Here is a 14,803-nt window from a genome sequence, read left to right as displayed (position 1 = left end):
GACAATAAACAAAAGGCATACTTGGTGACTTAGCTGGTTTCTATTTTTGTTTTCCTCCTTGTGAGTCTGATTCTATTTTTAATATAAAAATAACACATTTGGGGGCTGCAGACTTAAGAAGTTCAGCTAGGAGACTGCTTGCCTAGCATACATGAGGTCCTGAGTTTGATCTGCAACACCATAAGCTGGGCGTGGAGACAAACACCTCATGGTTTCGTGGAGCCAAGGAAGCAGATGTGCCAGGTCAGTACACTGGAAAGATGGCTCAGTGGTTAAGAGCACTTACTGCTCTTCCAAAGGACACAAGTTAAATTTCTAGCACACACATCAGCTACTCACAACCACATGTATAACTCCTGCTTGAGGGAGATCTGACACCCTGGACAGTGTGTACCTGAACGCACATGCACATTCAGTGGAACACACAATTAAAACTCAGTTCCAGGTCAGGCCAGAGAGATGACTCAGCAAGGAAAGTGCCTACTGCACGTGACTAATACCCTGAGAACAATGCCCAGAGCCTATGTGAAAATCCAGCTCTCACATGGTGATGGGACGTGCACACGCACGCATAAACCCCAAACTAGTAGGGCTGAGAAAAAGGTTTGTAGCAGGGTAAAGCAAGTGAAAGAATGAGGCTATGATTATAATCTCTTCTATTTTCTTGCCTTCCCCAGATAGAAAGAACCCAGAGGTAATGGCCACGGCACCCTCAAGAGAAGATGTCTACATTATAAACTTCCTTTTCAACCCCAACACCCACTCATATTTTTAATATAGAGAAAAAAAAAACAAAAATACTTTGGTCTCATTTTTCTTTTTGGTGGTGACAGGGTCACACTTGGGGCTCCACACATGATGGGGCCCACGGACTCCTCCCCAGCACTGGTCTGAGTCTTCACAGAAGTGCTCAGTGACATTAGAGCCAGCAGCCTCTAGCCTGTTCCTTTATCCCTTTCTTCCAAGATAAAATATTGATCACTTTCTTCATTTCCAGGACTGTTTTACAGCAAAAAAAAAAAAAATTGCTGGGCAGTAGTGGGGCACACTTTACTCTCTGCAATTAGGAGGCAGAGGCAGATGGATCTCCAAGTTCAAGGCCAGCCTTGTCTACAGAGTGAGTTCCTGTATAGCTAAGACTACACTGAGAAACCCTGTCTCAGAAGCAAAACAATTTTTTTTTTGAGATGGCGTCTTACTATGTAGCTCTAGATAGCCTTAACTTGCTGTGTAGAAAAAATTGGCCTCAAACTCAGAGATCCACCAGCCCCTCAAAAGCTGGGATTAAGGGTGTGTGCCAACACACCTGGTCAAAATAAGCAGTTTTGAAACACCAAATGAAAGGAAAGAGCACGGTGGCTTTTCCTTACCTACCAGTACTCTCCTCTTCTCTTCAGGAGAGGCTATGTTGGAACAAAATTCCATCTCTGCCACACTGCTGTCTATATCAGCCATGCCCAACTTTCGATCTAACATTTGTAGTAATTACTCTGAAACCATTTTGCTTAATTCTTTTATTTGAAAAAAAAATTATCTTAAAAGTCCATCAGCTTTTTAATATAAATTATGACTCAAACTCATTCCAATCACCTTGTTAAGTGGTGGCAGCAGACACACTAGAGAAGGTAGCTCGAGGCAGGAGACCGTGCTTGAAGAAACTAACGTGAGCCTGAAGCTCAGGGGTCACCTACACTGTGTCCTCTCCAGTTAACCCCACACAGTGCCCAGCCTTTTGCCAAGGTGACCTGATGTTCATGGCCTTCCCTGGAGCATGCTGGCAGGGGGCTCAGGTCCTCTGTGTCTGCAAACTGCTCTCGGGCAACAAGGTAAAACTCCGTTGAAGGAGGCAGGCCTGACTGGAACCTCAAGGAGGCAAACACCGAATGGACATCCATGACCAGTCTTAGAGCCTGAAACGCCACCATGGGGCGCAAGGCTTTGGACAAATGAAAACCTCGGTCACTAGGCAAGGGGTAACTGGATGGATGGAGTCAGCAGGAGCGGATCAGTTTCCACAACCCTGACCCATTACCACAAAACAAGCTTCCTTTTACAGAGCTAATGAGACCCCAGTCCTCTCTCCTAGGAACAGGCAGGAGCTCATCTGTCTTGTTCTGCCTTTCTAATCAGCCTGCAAAGAAAGGGCCAGAACAAAAAACACCTGAGAAAACAAAGGGCCTACAGACTCTGCTACTACAGTGCTTCCCCATCTAAAGCACACTCTTCGGCCATGTGGTGACACCTGATCTTCCAAAGTCCCTGAGTCTTACGCTGGGTTCAAAGACTAGAGCAGAGAGGCTGCTTAGCGGACAGACAGCATAACCGTCACTGCAGCTTCAGGTCCCTCTCCTCTCATCCCAGCATGCTCCGTTCCCATCTCGGCACCATGAAAAGCCCTCAGGAAGAGATCAAGAACAGAGACTTGAGCAACACATCTGAAATAAGGATATGCAGCTCTGCTGAGTCTATGACCTAGGAGGGCGCTAGCTCACCCACGGCTCAAGATGAATCACCAGAGGGGGGGTGGGGGGCCCTGTGGAAATCACTTAAGGGAAACATACCTTGACTCTCAATGGTGGGTGATCTCATCCCTGGGAGACATTTGGCAATTTCTGGAGATATTTTGGTTGCCACACTGGGGTGGCGCCGGTGGGGGAGCGGAGATGCTGTAGTTTGTGCAGAACAGCCCTCCGTTACAAAGAACTGTGCAGCCCAAACTGTCCAAACCATTTTCAAGTGTTGGGAGTTGAAAAGCCATGCTTTCAGAAAGGATCTTAGGGCCTGTGCTCCAAAGAGCTTCCAACCTATTTACCTCATCACCCTCACAGGAAGTCTACCCTGAGATACAGCTAAGTTTGCCACATCCTGGCTTTTTATCTGGAACCCCCCTCTTCCTTTCACCTGGGCCAGCAGGGAGGCTGATGGAGGGTAGGCCAGGACTCCAAGTCTTAAATGGAATGTGGTCAAATTAAGATCCATCCCTTAACTCTTACTCAATGGGAAACCTACGGTTTCTTAAAGGGGCGGGGAAAGGACAGAGATAGCAGGATGGGGGTAATTAAAAGAACTCAAAATTTTAATTAAAAAAAATATTTCTGGGAAGCTATTAATACTACAGAAGCATGGGATTAGAGGCCTATCTGGAGCAAGACCCTGGTGCCAGCAGAGAGACATGGTGGGGCTGTGACCTTAAGGTCTGAAATCCAGAGTGGACTGGGCAGTGGTCACCCAGCCCCTTCACCTCTGCATTGTTCATTCTAGAAGGAAAGAGAGGGCAGGGAAGCAGGGAGCATTGTAGTAAAGTCGGGTTCAGCTGTGGCTCCCGGCCTGCCTCGATTAAAGAATAAAGGCAAGAAGTTTAAACAGGCGGCACTCGACCTTCATTCAGGAGCAGGGAACCTATTACAGGTTCCCAGAGAACCCCCAGTTCAGATCGAGGGTGTGCAGGGCTTCAGCTGAAGCCCTCTGGCCCACTAGTAGTCACTCGGTCAGTCCTGCTGCCTTGACCCCCATCTCCAGGAGGGGCAGAGGCCAGAGGGAGTAGAGGGAGTCCAGCCCCCACTCCTTTTGAGGCACTTGTTAGAGAGAGAGAGCGGGGCCCTTGGGTCACTGGTTGAAGGGATCTAGTGATGGCATTTCTTCTGGGCTGGACACAGAACAGGAATTCCAAGACTTCAGAACCTGAATTTAAAAAAAAAAAAAAAATTTTGGTCTCATACTGTAGCCTATGCTGCTCTCAAACACGTAGCAATCCTCCTGCCTCCAAGTAACTGCTGAAGTAATTCAAATTCACTGTGTTGTCCAGGCCAACTTTAAATTCAACATCCTATCAAAACCTGCCTATCAAAATCACACTGAAACAGAAGAAACAGGCAGTTTGCCCTCAAAGAGGCTAAACCAAGCAAGCCCGAGGGAGAAGGCACTATACAGTGTGCATTTCTGGGGGGCAGAGGTGTACAAGGAAGAGGGGCTCTCACTATGTATCTCCAGCCTCAAACGTGCAAAGAGCCTCCTGCCTCTGCCTCCCCAGTGCTGGGTTAAAGCCATGTGCCACCATGCCCAGCCTATAGTGCGTATTTTAAACTTCCATGAGGTACTCTTCTCAAATTCATTGTTTTTTGAGACAGGATCCCATGTAGCCCGTGCTGGCTCTACATTCACCATGTTGAAGAGAAGCTGACCTCTGGCTTCTCCCTCTCCCTGCAGTGTGCAGAGGTTACAGGTGGGTGCCACAGTATCCCCTCCCCCACCTTCTTGTAAAAACCCTACAGGTAAGCCGGGCAGTGGTGGCGCATCCCTTTAATTCCAGCACTTGGGAGGCAGAGGCAGGTGGATTTGAATTCGAGGCCAGCCTGGACTACAAAGTGAGTTCCAGGACAGCCAGGGCTACCCAGAGAAATCCTGTCTCGAAAAAAACAAACAAACCCCTACAGGTTTTGATTTTGTGTTCATGATTTTTCATTTTAATTTTGTCGGCCCACCAATGCATCCTCACTCTTGCCTCTAAGGACTAAGGGTCTGAGGCAGGGCATCAGGCTATGCTGATCACCCACAGGCACAGGGCATCAAATGAGTTCCTCTAGTCACTTACCAGTCTCATGGGAGCTACAAGGCCCTAGAATTGCTCCACAGTCTGTCACGGTTTCCCTTGGATCTCATCTGCTCCTGAACTGCACCTGTCTGTTGAAAAACACATGTCACACACAACCACCTAACTCTGCATATTCCACCACAAGCAACAATTTAATCCGTGCCCCCAGGAGGAACCTGACCAACTCTCTTCTCTGACAGTGACATCTATCTGAAGAGATTAAACCTGCCTGCTGCCTTCTCAAGGACATCTCATGAAGACAAGGTAGGAATGAGTCAGAGTCATCTACCAATCAATCATTCAATCAATCAATCAATCTCTCTCTCCACAAACACACACACACACATACACACACACACACAAACAAATACTTCCATATATTTCTGTGAGTTTTGTAACTGATATTAAAAAGTATGACCAGACCTACTTCCCTTACTGAGAGCAGAAATTCAGGAGACACACTTTAGAACAGAGCCTTTCAGGGCCCTAGGCTGATTCACTCTAACATGGATTCACCAGGCTTTCTCTTTCCTTTTTTTCTGTTCTGAGACAGGGTCCCTAGGCCAGACTGGCCTCAGACTCCCTATGCAGCAGAGGATGACCTTGAGCCTCCGATCCCCAGTTCCTGAGTGCTGAGATTCCAGATATGAGTCACCACATCAGAATGCCGTGCTGGAGCGCAAACCTAGGGTTCCTGCATGCTAGGTAAGCACTCTATGGCCTGGTTCTGACTAGTTCCTTATAGGAAGGGAGACCATGGTTTTAGAAAAAAGCGCTTCAATTATTACAAGATCTATAATCCTCATTCCAATGAAGAGCAATATGTTACTGTAAAGAAAAGGGGAGCTAACCCTGGGAGATCAGGAATGCACAATCTCACATTCTCATTTCCCCATTAAGTTACTGTTATGTCCCTTGCTTGAATACACCCCAAATAAACATTTCCCCCTTCCTTCTTACCATGGCAAGTCCATCTCCAGCCCCCATCTCCCCAGAGCCGATGTGAGTCAGGTGGACAAAGTTCATTGGCTCTCCAATCATGGTGCGGTCAATCCGTCTTCTCTTTTTCTTCTGTTTGGGGAAGACAGGGAGTCACATATGCATATGCAGCCATCTCCTCCAGTCAGGAGAGGAAGGAGACGGAGTCTTGAAAACCCACTAAGAGCTAAGAACTGATTTGATGGTACACCGGGCAAGCAGTAGGGTTGGAGAGACAAAGATGGAAGATCATTAGCCAGAGACAAAGTCACCAGAGTGGTAAGGACAATGGCCTGCTCGAGTGACCTAACAAAGAAAGGACAAAGCAACGGTCACCTCTGGGTGAGAGGTAACACTGACAAGTCTTAAGTTCTACATACAGCCCCCCCCCCCCACCTCAGAATAGGAGTAGCTGACAGCTAGGTGACTTATCTCTTCTGTCACATAGCCTCCTTTATTGCATGTGAGCACACCTGCCTAGTCATAGACACTCTCTAGAGGGAGGTGAGGAAACTGTTTCTCATAAGGCAGACCAGAGATGGTGTCTCCACTTCACAGCACGTGGTAGGTAACTAATTCCTGTGTCGGGGTGGGGGTGGGGAGACTTACTGGCTGGGGTTTCTCCACCACGCAGCATCCCAGTTTGTGCCAAAACTCGCTCATATTCCCTGAAGGTTCCAGCTTCAGGCCGCTGCCAGAGGCCCCAGGGGGCTCTTGTTGGTTGCTAACCAACCAGTCCTCACACTCAGATGTGGATCGTTTGGGGAAAGGGTAGAAATCCTAGAGACCAGTAAGTGGCCTTTCGGTGAAGGTTGGAGTCTCTGCCTTGGTGGGGCCACTAAGAACAGTGGTAAAAGGCTTGGGCGGGCAGGTGGGCAGGCAGGCAGGCAGGCGGGCGGGCAGGTGGGCAGGCAGGCAGGCTCAAGGTCCTGTCTTCTTTAGATGTGGAATCCTGAATGTTAGCAGAAAGAAGATAAAATGTTAGCGGGGGAAACAGTTCTCTCTTTTCCCCAGAAACCTTCTGATGAGCTTCCAAGTCTCTCGTTGAGACTACTGAGCCCCAATACTGACCTCCCTCCAAAGATAAGAGGCTCACAGTTACTTCTCACAGAAAGAATAGTGCATGAAGACCATCAAGGATCAGTGACTGCTGAGACCAAGAAAGAAGGGGGCCCGAAAGGTGAGACCGTGAGAGAAAAACCAACCGGTGACAGAAATGAACAGTTAGGGGTGCTGCCGACTTCAACTCCCTTCTCCCTCAGCTAGGGCGGCAGGGGAGGGGCGGCAAGTGCCTCTGAAGAGGAAATAGTGGTTTCTGTTCTCACAAACAAGGCCTCCGCCCTGTCCCTCCCTTTTCTCTTACCTGCCCCAACACCTACACTTTCTTTAAGGACCACCTAGCTCCTAAGAGACTAGCTGTAGTAGTGTGGACCTCAGCGAATACTTCGAAGGGAGGAATTGCTTCCTTCTTGCTCCACGGCCTTTGTGCTCCTTCACTTGCCCCAGATGATGTTCAACCATCTCTCCCAGAGCTCAGGTAGAGTTAATACCCAAGCTGGTCTTTCCTGAAGGCTGGACAGATGGTACGTACCTACCCGAAGCCCTCGCTCCATGCCTCGTAGGGGTACCTCGTAGAATAGCTTTCTGCTCTGAGGAATCAGTTTCCAGCCTCCCCACCCTTTTACACGTGTCCTATCGTGTGCAGCTCAGTGTCTCACACCCCAGAAGGCTCGGCTGGCCTCCCTTCATCCTCCCCTCATGTTCTGACCTGTGTCTCCCCCTCGCTCCCCACCACTTCGAAGCTCCACCAGTGAACCTGGCACAGAAACTTTCCAGCAGCACTTGTGTCCCAGGAAGAAGTTTCTCCCCTTTCACTGCGGCCAGAGGTTATGGCCCAGCTGAGTTTCCTTATGCGAACTCTACTTCCCTCTCCTAGAGTACAGACCAGCACAGGGAGGACGTGGAGCGGCTCATGAATATTAAACACTAGCATGAAGAAGAATGAGTCTTTCCCTCTAGGCTAGAGGCTGGCAGCCCAGCCCTCCAGTAGCCTAGACAGAACCAAAAAAACGAGTTCAATTTGTTTTTTGAACGTTTTTCTTTGTTGTTTTGTAGCAGCCTTGAGATGAGATCACTCAAACAGTGGAATACAGGCTTCTAGGGTAGGAAAGAACCCAAGAGTCTGGACTCTCTTTCACTTCCTTTCCCACCCCTGGAAGGGAGGAGTAATGAGACTGAAGTCCAGAGCACAGCTGCCCTGAGAGGGGAGGCTTGGTCAGTGGGAAAGTCGGTCACAAGGCTCATCATGATGGTGGCAGGTGGTAAGGCTTAGGGGAAATGGAGAAAACAATAAAGAATCAGAGGAAACCCCTAACACTACCAGACAGTCCATACTGAGGCTGGGCTCTACCAGCCTTCTCCACCCTGCTCTAAGTTAGCGAGCAGCATGGACAGAGGTGGCCAATGCTGGGAGTGGGAAGGAGGAGGGAGAGGGAAGGAAAGGGGGCTGAGGAGGGAACAAGGACAGTTCTGTTTCTCTTCCAGGGACCTGACCAAGCTGGGTGGAGGGAAAGTGTGTGTGGGACTTGGCATGAAACCACCAATGATGATGAGAAGTGACCAGGAAATTCCATTCCCTTAGGACATTGGGGTCTCTGAAACTTAGAGGCCCGTGTCAAAGTGTGAAGACCAGCCAGGGTCACTGCTGTGGTAGTGTGGGGTGGGGTGGGGCCCGGGGGAGGAGGAACAAAGCCAGAAAAGGAAGTACTAAGCATTGGCTGTCACTCTGCTTCAAAGCAGCCAACGAGTGGGCTGAGGACAAATGAAGCCTCAGCTGGTCAGCTGAGAAGGGAAGGATGCTGAATCCACTGTGCAGTACTTCATCCCCACAGTTAAAAGGAAGACAGAGGGGGATCAGGGATTAGAGAGCAGAAAGCCACATCATGATAGGAGGGCCTGCTCAATTCCACAAGAAACTCATAGCTTGGAATGGCAATCCCTAATCCACCGCCATCGTCCCGGGGGGCCTTACAGACTTCAGAGCTGTAGAGGGGCGAGCAGAGAGGTGGGGAAGAGGAGCTGGGGAGGAAGGATGTACAGAGGTAGTTCCCCCGATCCTGTGGTAGCCCCAAACCGGTTCTCCCGGTTCCGCTGCCTCCGGCCCCAAGGCCTCCAACCCGCTGTCTTGACAAGCCTTCACAAGAAGCAGCTGGAGAGAAAGAGACTTGAGAATGGTGTGGGCAAATTCTGGCTATAAGCCCGGGGATGCAGCTGGTCGCTGTGTGGAGACCCTCCAAACATAGCGGGCTGGTGAGGGACTCCGAAGAGAGGAACAGGCCCCATTTTTCAACTAAGTGACAGACATTTGTCCGAGTACCACCCCTGCCCTAACCCCAGATGAGGGCTGGGGGATACTTGAAAGGTAACTGAAGGAGATCCTAATTTCTTCCCCTCCCCCAATATTTTCCATCAGACTCCAGCTCTGTCCCCCAGCCACCGCGACCCAGGATGGGAACTTCGATGAATTGTACTGGCTCTGTTACTCTTCCCCGTGGCTGCCTCAATCTGGCTTAAGACCTTCCGGGCCCCAGCTCCACTTCGGTTTCTCTAGCACACAGCAGATCGCTCAGGTTAGCAGGCCGGCGAGGAGCCCCTGTCGATTCGCACCTCCCACCCGGGCCCACGCTGCAGTCGCCGCTTCCCTGCCTCTCGGTGGCTTGAGCCGCCCGCGCGGGTACTGTGACCGCGACCTCCCCGCTGCCCTCCCCTCCCCTCTCCTCCCCGCGCGCAGCCTGGCTCGCCCCGCGCTCTCACCTGCGGCTTCCCGGCGTCCCCTCTGCGGGCGGGGGCTCCGCCACTCCGGGTCCCCGGGCTGCTTCTCGACACGGCGGGGAGTCGAGGGCGGGCCGGCAGAGGTGGGGCCGGCCGAGGGCGGAAACGCCGGCGACGCGATTACGAAACCCAGGGGCTGAGAGCGGAGCGCAGCGCTCCGCCCAGCTTCGGGGCGTACGGCGTGGCCCGCGGGGACAGCGGCAAGCACCGCGCTCCGGGACACCCGCGGCACCCCAAGTGTCTGCGCTAGTCTGTCCACCTGCTGCAGGCGCCCAGGGGACGATGCGCTGGGGCCCTTTCTGAGTCTCCCAAAGTCCCTTTCAGTCCTTACAGTGGGAAGGGAAGGGCCATTCTGTTCTTTAACGGGAAGACTATTTAACCCACACCTCTGAGTTAAGAGTACCATTAACTGCTCAGCCGTGCACTCCGGTCAGCCCGAGGGTGCTTGGAGAGGTAGGGGTGCGGGGCGAGCCGATGGAGAGGCTCTCCCGTGGTTGGCGTGTTCCGGAACCTATCCCTCGAATTAGCCGAGTCAGGCAGAGAGGGGGCGGGGAGTGCTTCCGCCTTGCTAGGAGGGGCTGCATTGCAGGGGAGACCCAGCGGCAGATTCTGTCACAGACGAGGGAGAGGGCGAGAGGAGACAAAGCCGTCACATCCCCGACAGCTTCCTTCAGCAGCCTCCTCCTCACCAGTCCAGAGCCGACCCCCCCCCCGAGCCCCTGAGGCATCCCTTCCGTCTTCGGAACACCCTAGTCATTCATTGCTAACAGGTAACCCAGATGAGGGACGGCTCGTGTGAGACCGAGGTGGGGGACAGTTTAGAGGAGAGAAAGGGGCGCTATGAACAATGGGGTAACTATTTGTTACCAGATTTTTTTATCTCTTAAGATCTTCATCCATGCCTTACCATGGACCTAGGCATTAATTTCTAACACTTTGCCTGTAATCATCTCTCGGCATTTAGCTCTTCATTTTATGTATTCATTTTCCTATAATTTTTGCCCTGTGCATCTAATGGCTTCTGTCTAGTGTCTAGTTATCTATATCTTCCTTGTCAAGCTATAATTTTTGCTACCAGTTATTTGGCGAATCTTTATTCCTACTATAATTATTTTAGCCTCTACTTTCTTGTATTTCTATCCCCCTCGATTTTCTGTGTCTTGTAGGGAGGTTTGGGGTGTAAGGTGCTTTTTTTTTTTTTTTTTTTTTTTTTTTTTTTTTTTTTTAATGAGATGCTGTTGAGAGGGATTGGAACCTTTAACAATCTCCTTCCTGGCTCAGATTTTTTGCTCCAAAGGGGCTTACGGTAGGACAGGTGGGAGCCATTGTGGGATTGCCCGATGGCATGCTGCAATCAGGGTAGCTCACAGGAACTACTTACGAGAGCAGATTTTGTCTTTGTGGCTCCTCCTAGTAATTGGGGAAGATTGTGGCTAATAGGAAACTCCTAGAGCAACATGAGAAATACCAGGAAGCCTCCATTTTCACCCACCACCATCCCTCCTTAGACAGCACCGTGGCAGCATGACACAGCAAGGCCCTGTGGACTAGGCCTTAGATGCTCATGGGGGGATATGCACAAAGGGTATTTGGGTGTGTCCAGGTAGCTTAAAGAAAGTGTATCCTTTAAACACTGTGGTTCTAATCTGAATAGCAGGAGAGCCGGGTATGGGTGTGTATCCATTAATCATTTTATCTCTAAGGATAGACAATGAAAATTTAGAAGTTGCTCTGCATAAAATAATTGGACAGCTCAAAAATGTATGGCAGTGGGAAGCATTTACCGAGCAAACATGCCTCTTGTCACATCCGGAGCCTTTAAGATAAGCAAGGAAAGATGGATAAAAAGATGGTGAAGAGCATTTAGGGAAAGAAAGGGAAGCTAGCTGGAGAGCAGCCTGTCTTTTTTTTTTATTTTATTTTAATGTCACATATGCCTTTATGTTTGTTTTCTGGAACAAATTTGATTCTCTCTGTACATGTCTTTAGGTCAATGGTATAGCTAGAGATTCTATTTCACATATTTGCCTTTAAATTGTTTTTGTTTTGTATTCGTTCATTCGTTTTGGTTGGGGGGGCGCTTTGAACTCACTATGCAGCCCAGGTCAGGCTGAACCCACAGTCCCCCTGCTTCAGCCTGAGTGCCAGGATTACAGCTGTGTGCTTAGTCTCTGCTCACTTTATTTTTCAAGACAGAGTCTCTTGTAGCCATCAAACTCCTCATCTTCCTGCCTCCATTTGCCAGATGCTGGGGTCACAGGAATCCACTACCATACCCGGCTCTCCTGCTATTCAGATTAGAACCACAGAAAGTAGTCAGTAGAATTTAAGAAAATACTTTTTTTGAGAACTAAATTCTTAGCTGGGCGTTATGGCACATGCCTGTGATCCCAGGACTAGGAGGCAGAATAAAAACAGCACTTAGGCTATACATCAAGACCTTGTTGGAGAAACAAAAATAAAACCACACCAAATGCACTTTTTAATCAGGCTCTCACTGTGTGACCCTGGTTGGCTTGGACCTCGGAGATCCGCCTGTGCCTGCCTCTGCTTCCCGAGTGCTGGGATTAAAAGAGTGTGCCACTGTACCAGCCTTTAAAGTCTTCTGGTAATCCCGGCTCCTAGGAAGCTGAGACAGGATTGCTGAGGGTACCAGGCTCGGGGTGGGGAGATGGATCAGTGCTGCTCAAGTCTGAGGACCTGCGTTCGAACCCTCAGACCCCATGTGCTTGTTGCCTGGGAAGACTAGGAGTCAGATCTCTGGGAACAGGCCTTGCCTGTCAGTGGGTGCTGGGAACCTAACCCAAGTCCTCTGGAAGAGCCACCAGTGCTCTCAGCCTCTGAGCTGTCTCTCTAGCTCCTTAAACATTTTTAAGGGAGTATATTAAGAAATTATGAGACGTGGGATGTATAAAAACTGGCTAGACAACCTTTCCAGTTACTGAATAATCTAAGGTATCCTCTAATTGTAGTATTTTCAGTAGAGTGTGATGTCACACACCTTTAATCCAAGCATTCAGAAGGTAGCAGGCAAGCAGATCTCTGTAAGTTCAAGGATAGCCTGGTCTACAGGAGGAGTTCTAGGATAGTCAGGGAAGTATAGTGAGACCTTGCCTCAAATAACACATTTTTTTTTAAGATTTATTTATTTATTATATGTAAGTACACTGTAGCTGTCTTCAGATACACCAGAAGAGGGCATCAGATCTCTTTACGGATGGTTGTGAGCCATCATGTGGTTGCTGGGATTTGAACTCAGGACCTTCGGAAGAGCAGTGGGTGCTCTTCCCCCCTGAGCCATCTCACCAGCCCAAATAACACATTTTTTTTTAAAAAACAAAAAACCATGTTTTCATTTTAAGCCAGATGGGGTGATGACGAAGCCTGTAACCTCAGCACTCAGAGGCTGGAAGTGGTAACTGGAGAGGATCTTGAGTTTGAGGCTAAATAATAACTTTCAAGTCAGCCTGGGTTACATAGCCAGACCCTAGGTCAAAAGAGCAAAAACAAAATCTTTTTTTTTCTGATTGAGGTTTTTGTTTGTTTGTTTGTTTGTTTTAGAGCCTATTATATAATCTTTGAGGAGTAAGAAGAGTCAGAAGTTCATGGACTACCTGAGACACTCTCTGGAAAACAGTCTATTATATGCCTTCCATTATACTAAGGTCACTCTGTAGGAGACTTACAAGGAAGGTTTGGGTTTTTTTTGTTTTTTGTTTTTTGTCAGCTAACTAGTAATGCAATAAACCTAGGAGAAACCTAGTAATGCAATAAACATTCCTGATAAGCAGCTTCAATGACTTTGATGACTTTTAGGGCTTGCTCTGTAGTATCTGTAGCCCTAGACCTGAGCAGGGATTGGTTCACTAAAAGGTGTTGTAGGTGCAGTCATGCTTGTGAGCACATCTGCACATTGCTATGGAGATGGTCAGAGTGAGTTCCCGGGATGATGACCTCACTGGTCTGCGAACCCCTTTGCCCCGCTTCCATCCCGATAGCAGTCTCTTGTTAAGATGCTTCTCTGCTGAGTAATGTGCAGTTCTCCAGGGCTTACTCTGGAGCTTGAAGACAGACAGACAGGCCGAGAATTTCCTTGTTCTAAACCAGGTATCCTGGATCATTCCTGTAATCCCAGCATTTGGGAGAAGGAGGCAGGAGGATCAAGAGTTACATTTTAAAAATAGCCTGAGCTTTGAAACCTTGCCTGAGCCTCCTGAGTGCTGGGATTATAAATAGAGTGGCTAGTATTTTTAACATTAAAAGATGAAGAGATGGCTTAGTAATTACAAGCACTTGGTGTTCTTTCCCAAGACACAAGTTTAGTCTCCAGCACCCCTGTAACTCCAGCTCCAGCAGAACCAACATCATCTTAGCACATCAGCTTTGCACACATATATCACACACACATGTATGTACACATAAATTAAAGAACTTAAATGAAAAAAAAAAAGCTGAGCTAGGTTGTGGTGGCACATCCCTTTAATCTCAGCACTGGGAAGCAGGAGGCAGAGGCTTAAGGAGATGGCTCTGTGGGTAAGTCCACCTGCTACATGTGCAGAAGAACCTGAGGTCTGATCTTCTGGAGGCCCTGAGTTCAATTCCCAGCAACCACATGGTGGCTCATAACCATCTCTAATGGGATCTAATACCCTCTTCTGGTTTGCAGTCATACATGCAAAGCACTCATACGTAAAATGTATAAACAAATAAACCTTTATTTGCTGAACTCTGGTGGCACATGCTTTAAAAACCCAAAAAACAAAACTGAGTTCAGCTGGGCAGTGGTGGTGCACACCTTTAATCTCAGCGCTTAGGAGGCAGAGGCGGGGAGATCTGAGTTTGAGGCCAGCCTGGTATACAGAATGAGTTCCAGGACATTAAGGGCTACACAGAAAAAAAAACTGTCACACACACACACACACACAAAAAAAACAAAACAAAACAAACAAAAAAACCCACCAAAACCCTGAGTTCAAATCCCCAGTACCCAAATAAAAAACTGGGTGTGGCTGCCCACATCTGTTACCTCAGCAGTATGGGAGGATACAGACAGAGGATTGCTGGACTTGGTGGCCTCCAGGTTCACTGAGAGACCAGTCTTAAGGGCCTAGGGCCCATATTGATAGAGCAGGACACCAGAGGTCCTCCCCCTTACCTTACTGCACATCTCATGGGTGTGCATGCTCTTATGTGAACCTGTGTGTGTCGACCCTTGCACAGGATTAAGGTGGGAAAGCAAAGTCTGAAGCCAAGTGTGGAGCACACACCTGGAAGCCAGCACTCCAGAGACTGAGGCAAGAAGAGTGCCAGAAGTTTGAGGTCCAGAAGGACTACATTGGTTTGGTTTGCTTTGTTTGGTTTGGTTTGGTTTGGTTTTTGTTGTTGTTGGTTTTTTTTTTTTTT

The 14,803-nt window shown here is 48.8% G+C and overlaps 3 protein-coding genes across 13 annotated transcripts in view; 2 read left to right on the top strand and 1 right to left on the bottom strand.

The window, feature by feature from the left end:
• CUNH1orf56 (chromosome unknown C1orf56 homolog) overlaps positions 1 to 791 on the top strand; it is a 3,982-nt gene extending 3,191 nt beyond the window's left edge. Inside the window, exon 2 of the mRNA XM_031374798.1 lies at positions 678 to 791. Coding sequence (XP_031230658.1) covers positions 678 to 698 — 21 coding nt within the window. The 3' untranslated portion in view covers positions 699 to 791. The remainder of the gene's footprint in view (positions 1 to 677) is intronic.
• Positions 792 to 1,499: 708 nt separating this feature from the next.
• Positions 1,500 to 9,903, bottom strand: Cdc42se1 (CDC42 small effector 1). Of its 3 annotated transcripts, none has more exons than XM_031374801.1 (5): positions 9,383 to 9,530; positions 6,179 to 6,521; positions 5,552 to 5,662; positions 4,592 to 4,680; positions 1,500 to 3,681 (listed from the first exon to the last, which is right to left on the bottom strand). In XM_031374801.1, exons 2-4 carry the CDS (start codon positions 6,230 to 6,232, stop codon positions 4,606 to 4,608), a joined length of 240 nt encoding a protein of 79 aa, XP_031230661.1. In that variant the 5' UTR covers positions 6,233 to 6,521; positions 9,383 to 9,530; the 3' UTR covers positions 1,500 to 3,681; positions 4,592 to 4,605. The 3 variants fall into 3 exon arrangements, with proteins under 3 accessions (XP_031230661.1, XP_031230662.1, XP_031230660.1); XM_031374802.1 differs by lacking the exon at positions 9,383 to 9,530 and adding an exon at positions 6,641 to 6,768; XM_031374800.1 differs by lacking the exons at positions 1,500 to 3,681; positions 4,592 to 4,680; positions 5,552 to 5,662 and having other exon boundaries at positions 6,295 to 6,521; positions 9,383 to 9,903.
• The window catches only part of Mllt11 (MLLT11 transcription factor 7 cofactor), a 12,512-nt gene continuing 3,696 nt past the window's right edge, over positions 5,988 to 14,803 (top strand). Inside the window, exons 1-4 of one of the 9 annotated variants that reach the window (XM_031374803.1) lie at positions 5,988 to 6,133; positions 6,244 to 6,359; positions 6,567 to 6,749; positions 9,042 to 9,154. In XM_031374803.1, coding sequence (XP_031230663.1) covers positions 6,108 to 6,133; positions 6,244 to 6,359; positions 6,567 to 6,749; positions 9,042 to 9,142 — 426 coding nt within the window. In that variant the 5' untranslated portion in view covers positions 5,988 to 6,107 and the 3' untranslated portion in view covers positions 9,143 to 9,154. Of the gene's footprint in view, positions 6,134 to 6,188; positions 6,360 to 6,566; positions 6,750 to 6,960; positions 7,107 to 9,041; positions 9,199 to 9,575; positions 10,171 to 12,964; positions 13,094 to 14,803 lie in introns of those variants that run through there. The other 8 variants (XM_031374806.1, XM_031374805.1, XM_031374808.1 and 5 more) reach the window with 8 other exon arrangements.

Source organism: Mastomys coucha, unplaced genomic scaffold (genome assembly GCF_008632895.1).
Source record: "Mastomys coucha isolate ucsf_1 unplaced genomic scaffold, UCSF_Mcou_1 pScaffold16, whole genome shotgun sequence".
Taxonomy (NCBI): domain Eukaryota; kingdom Metazoa; phylum Chordata; class Mammalia; order Rodentia; family Muridae; genus Mastomys; species Mastomys coucha.
The sequence above is the reverse complement of the archived record's forward strand: the minus strand, read 5'-3'. Positions and strand labels throughout refer to the sequence as shown.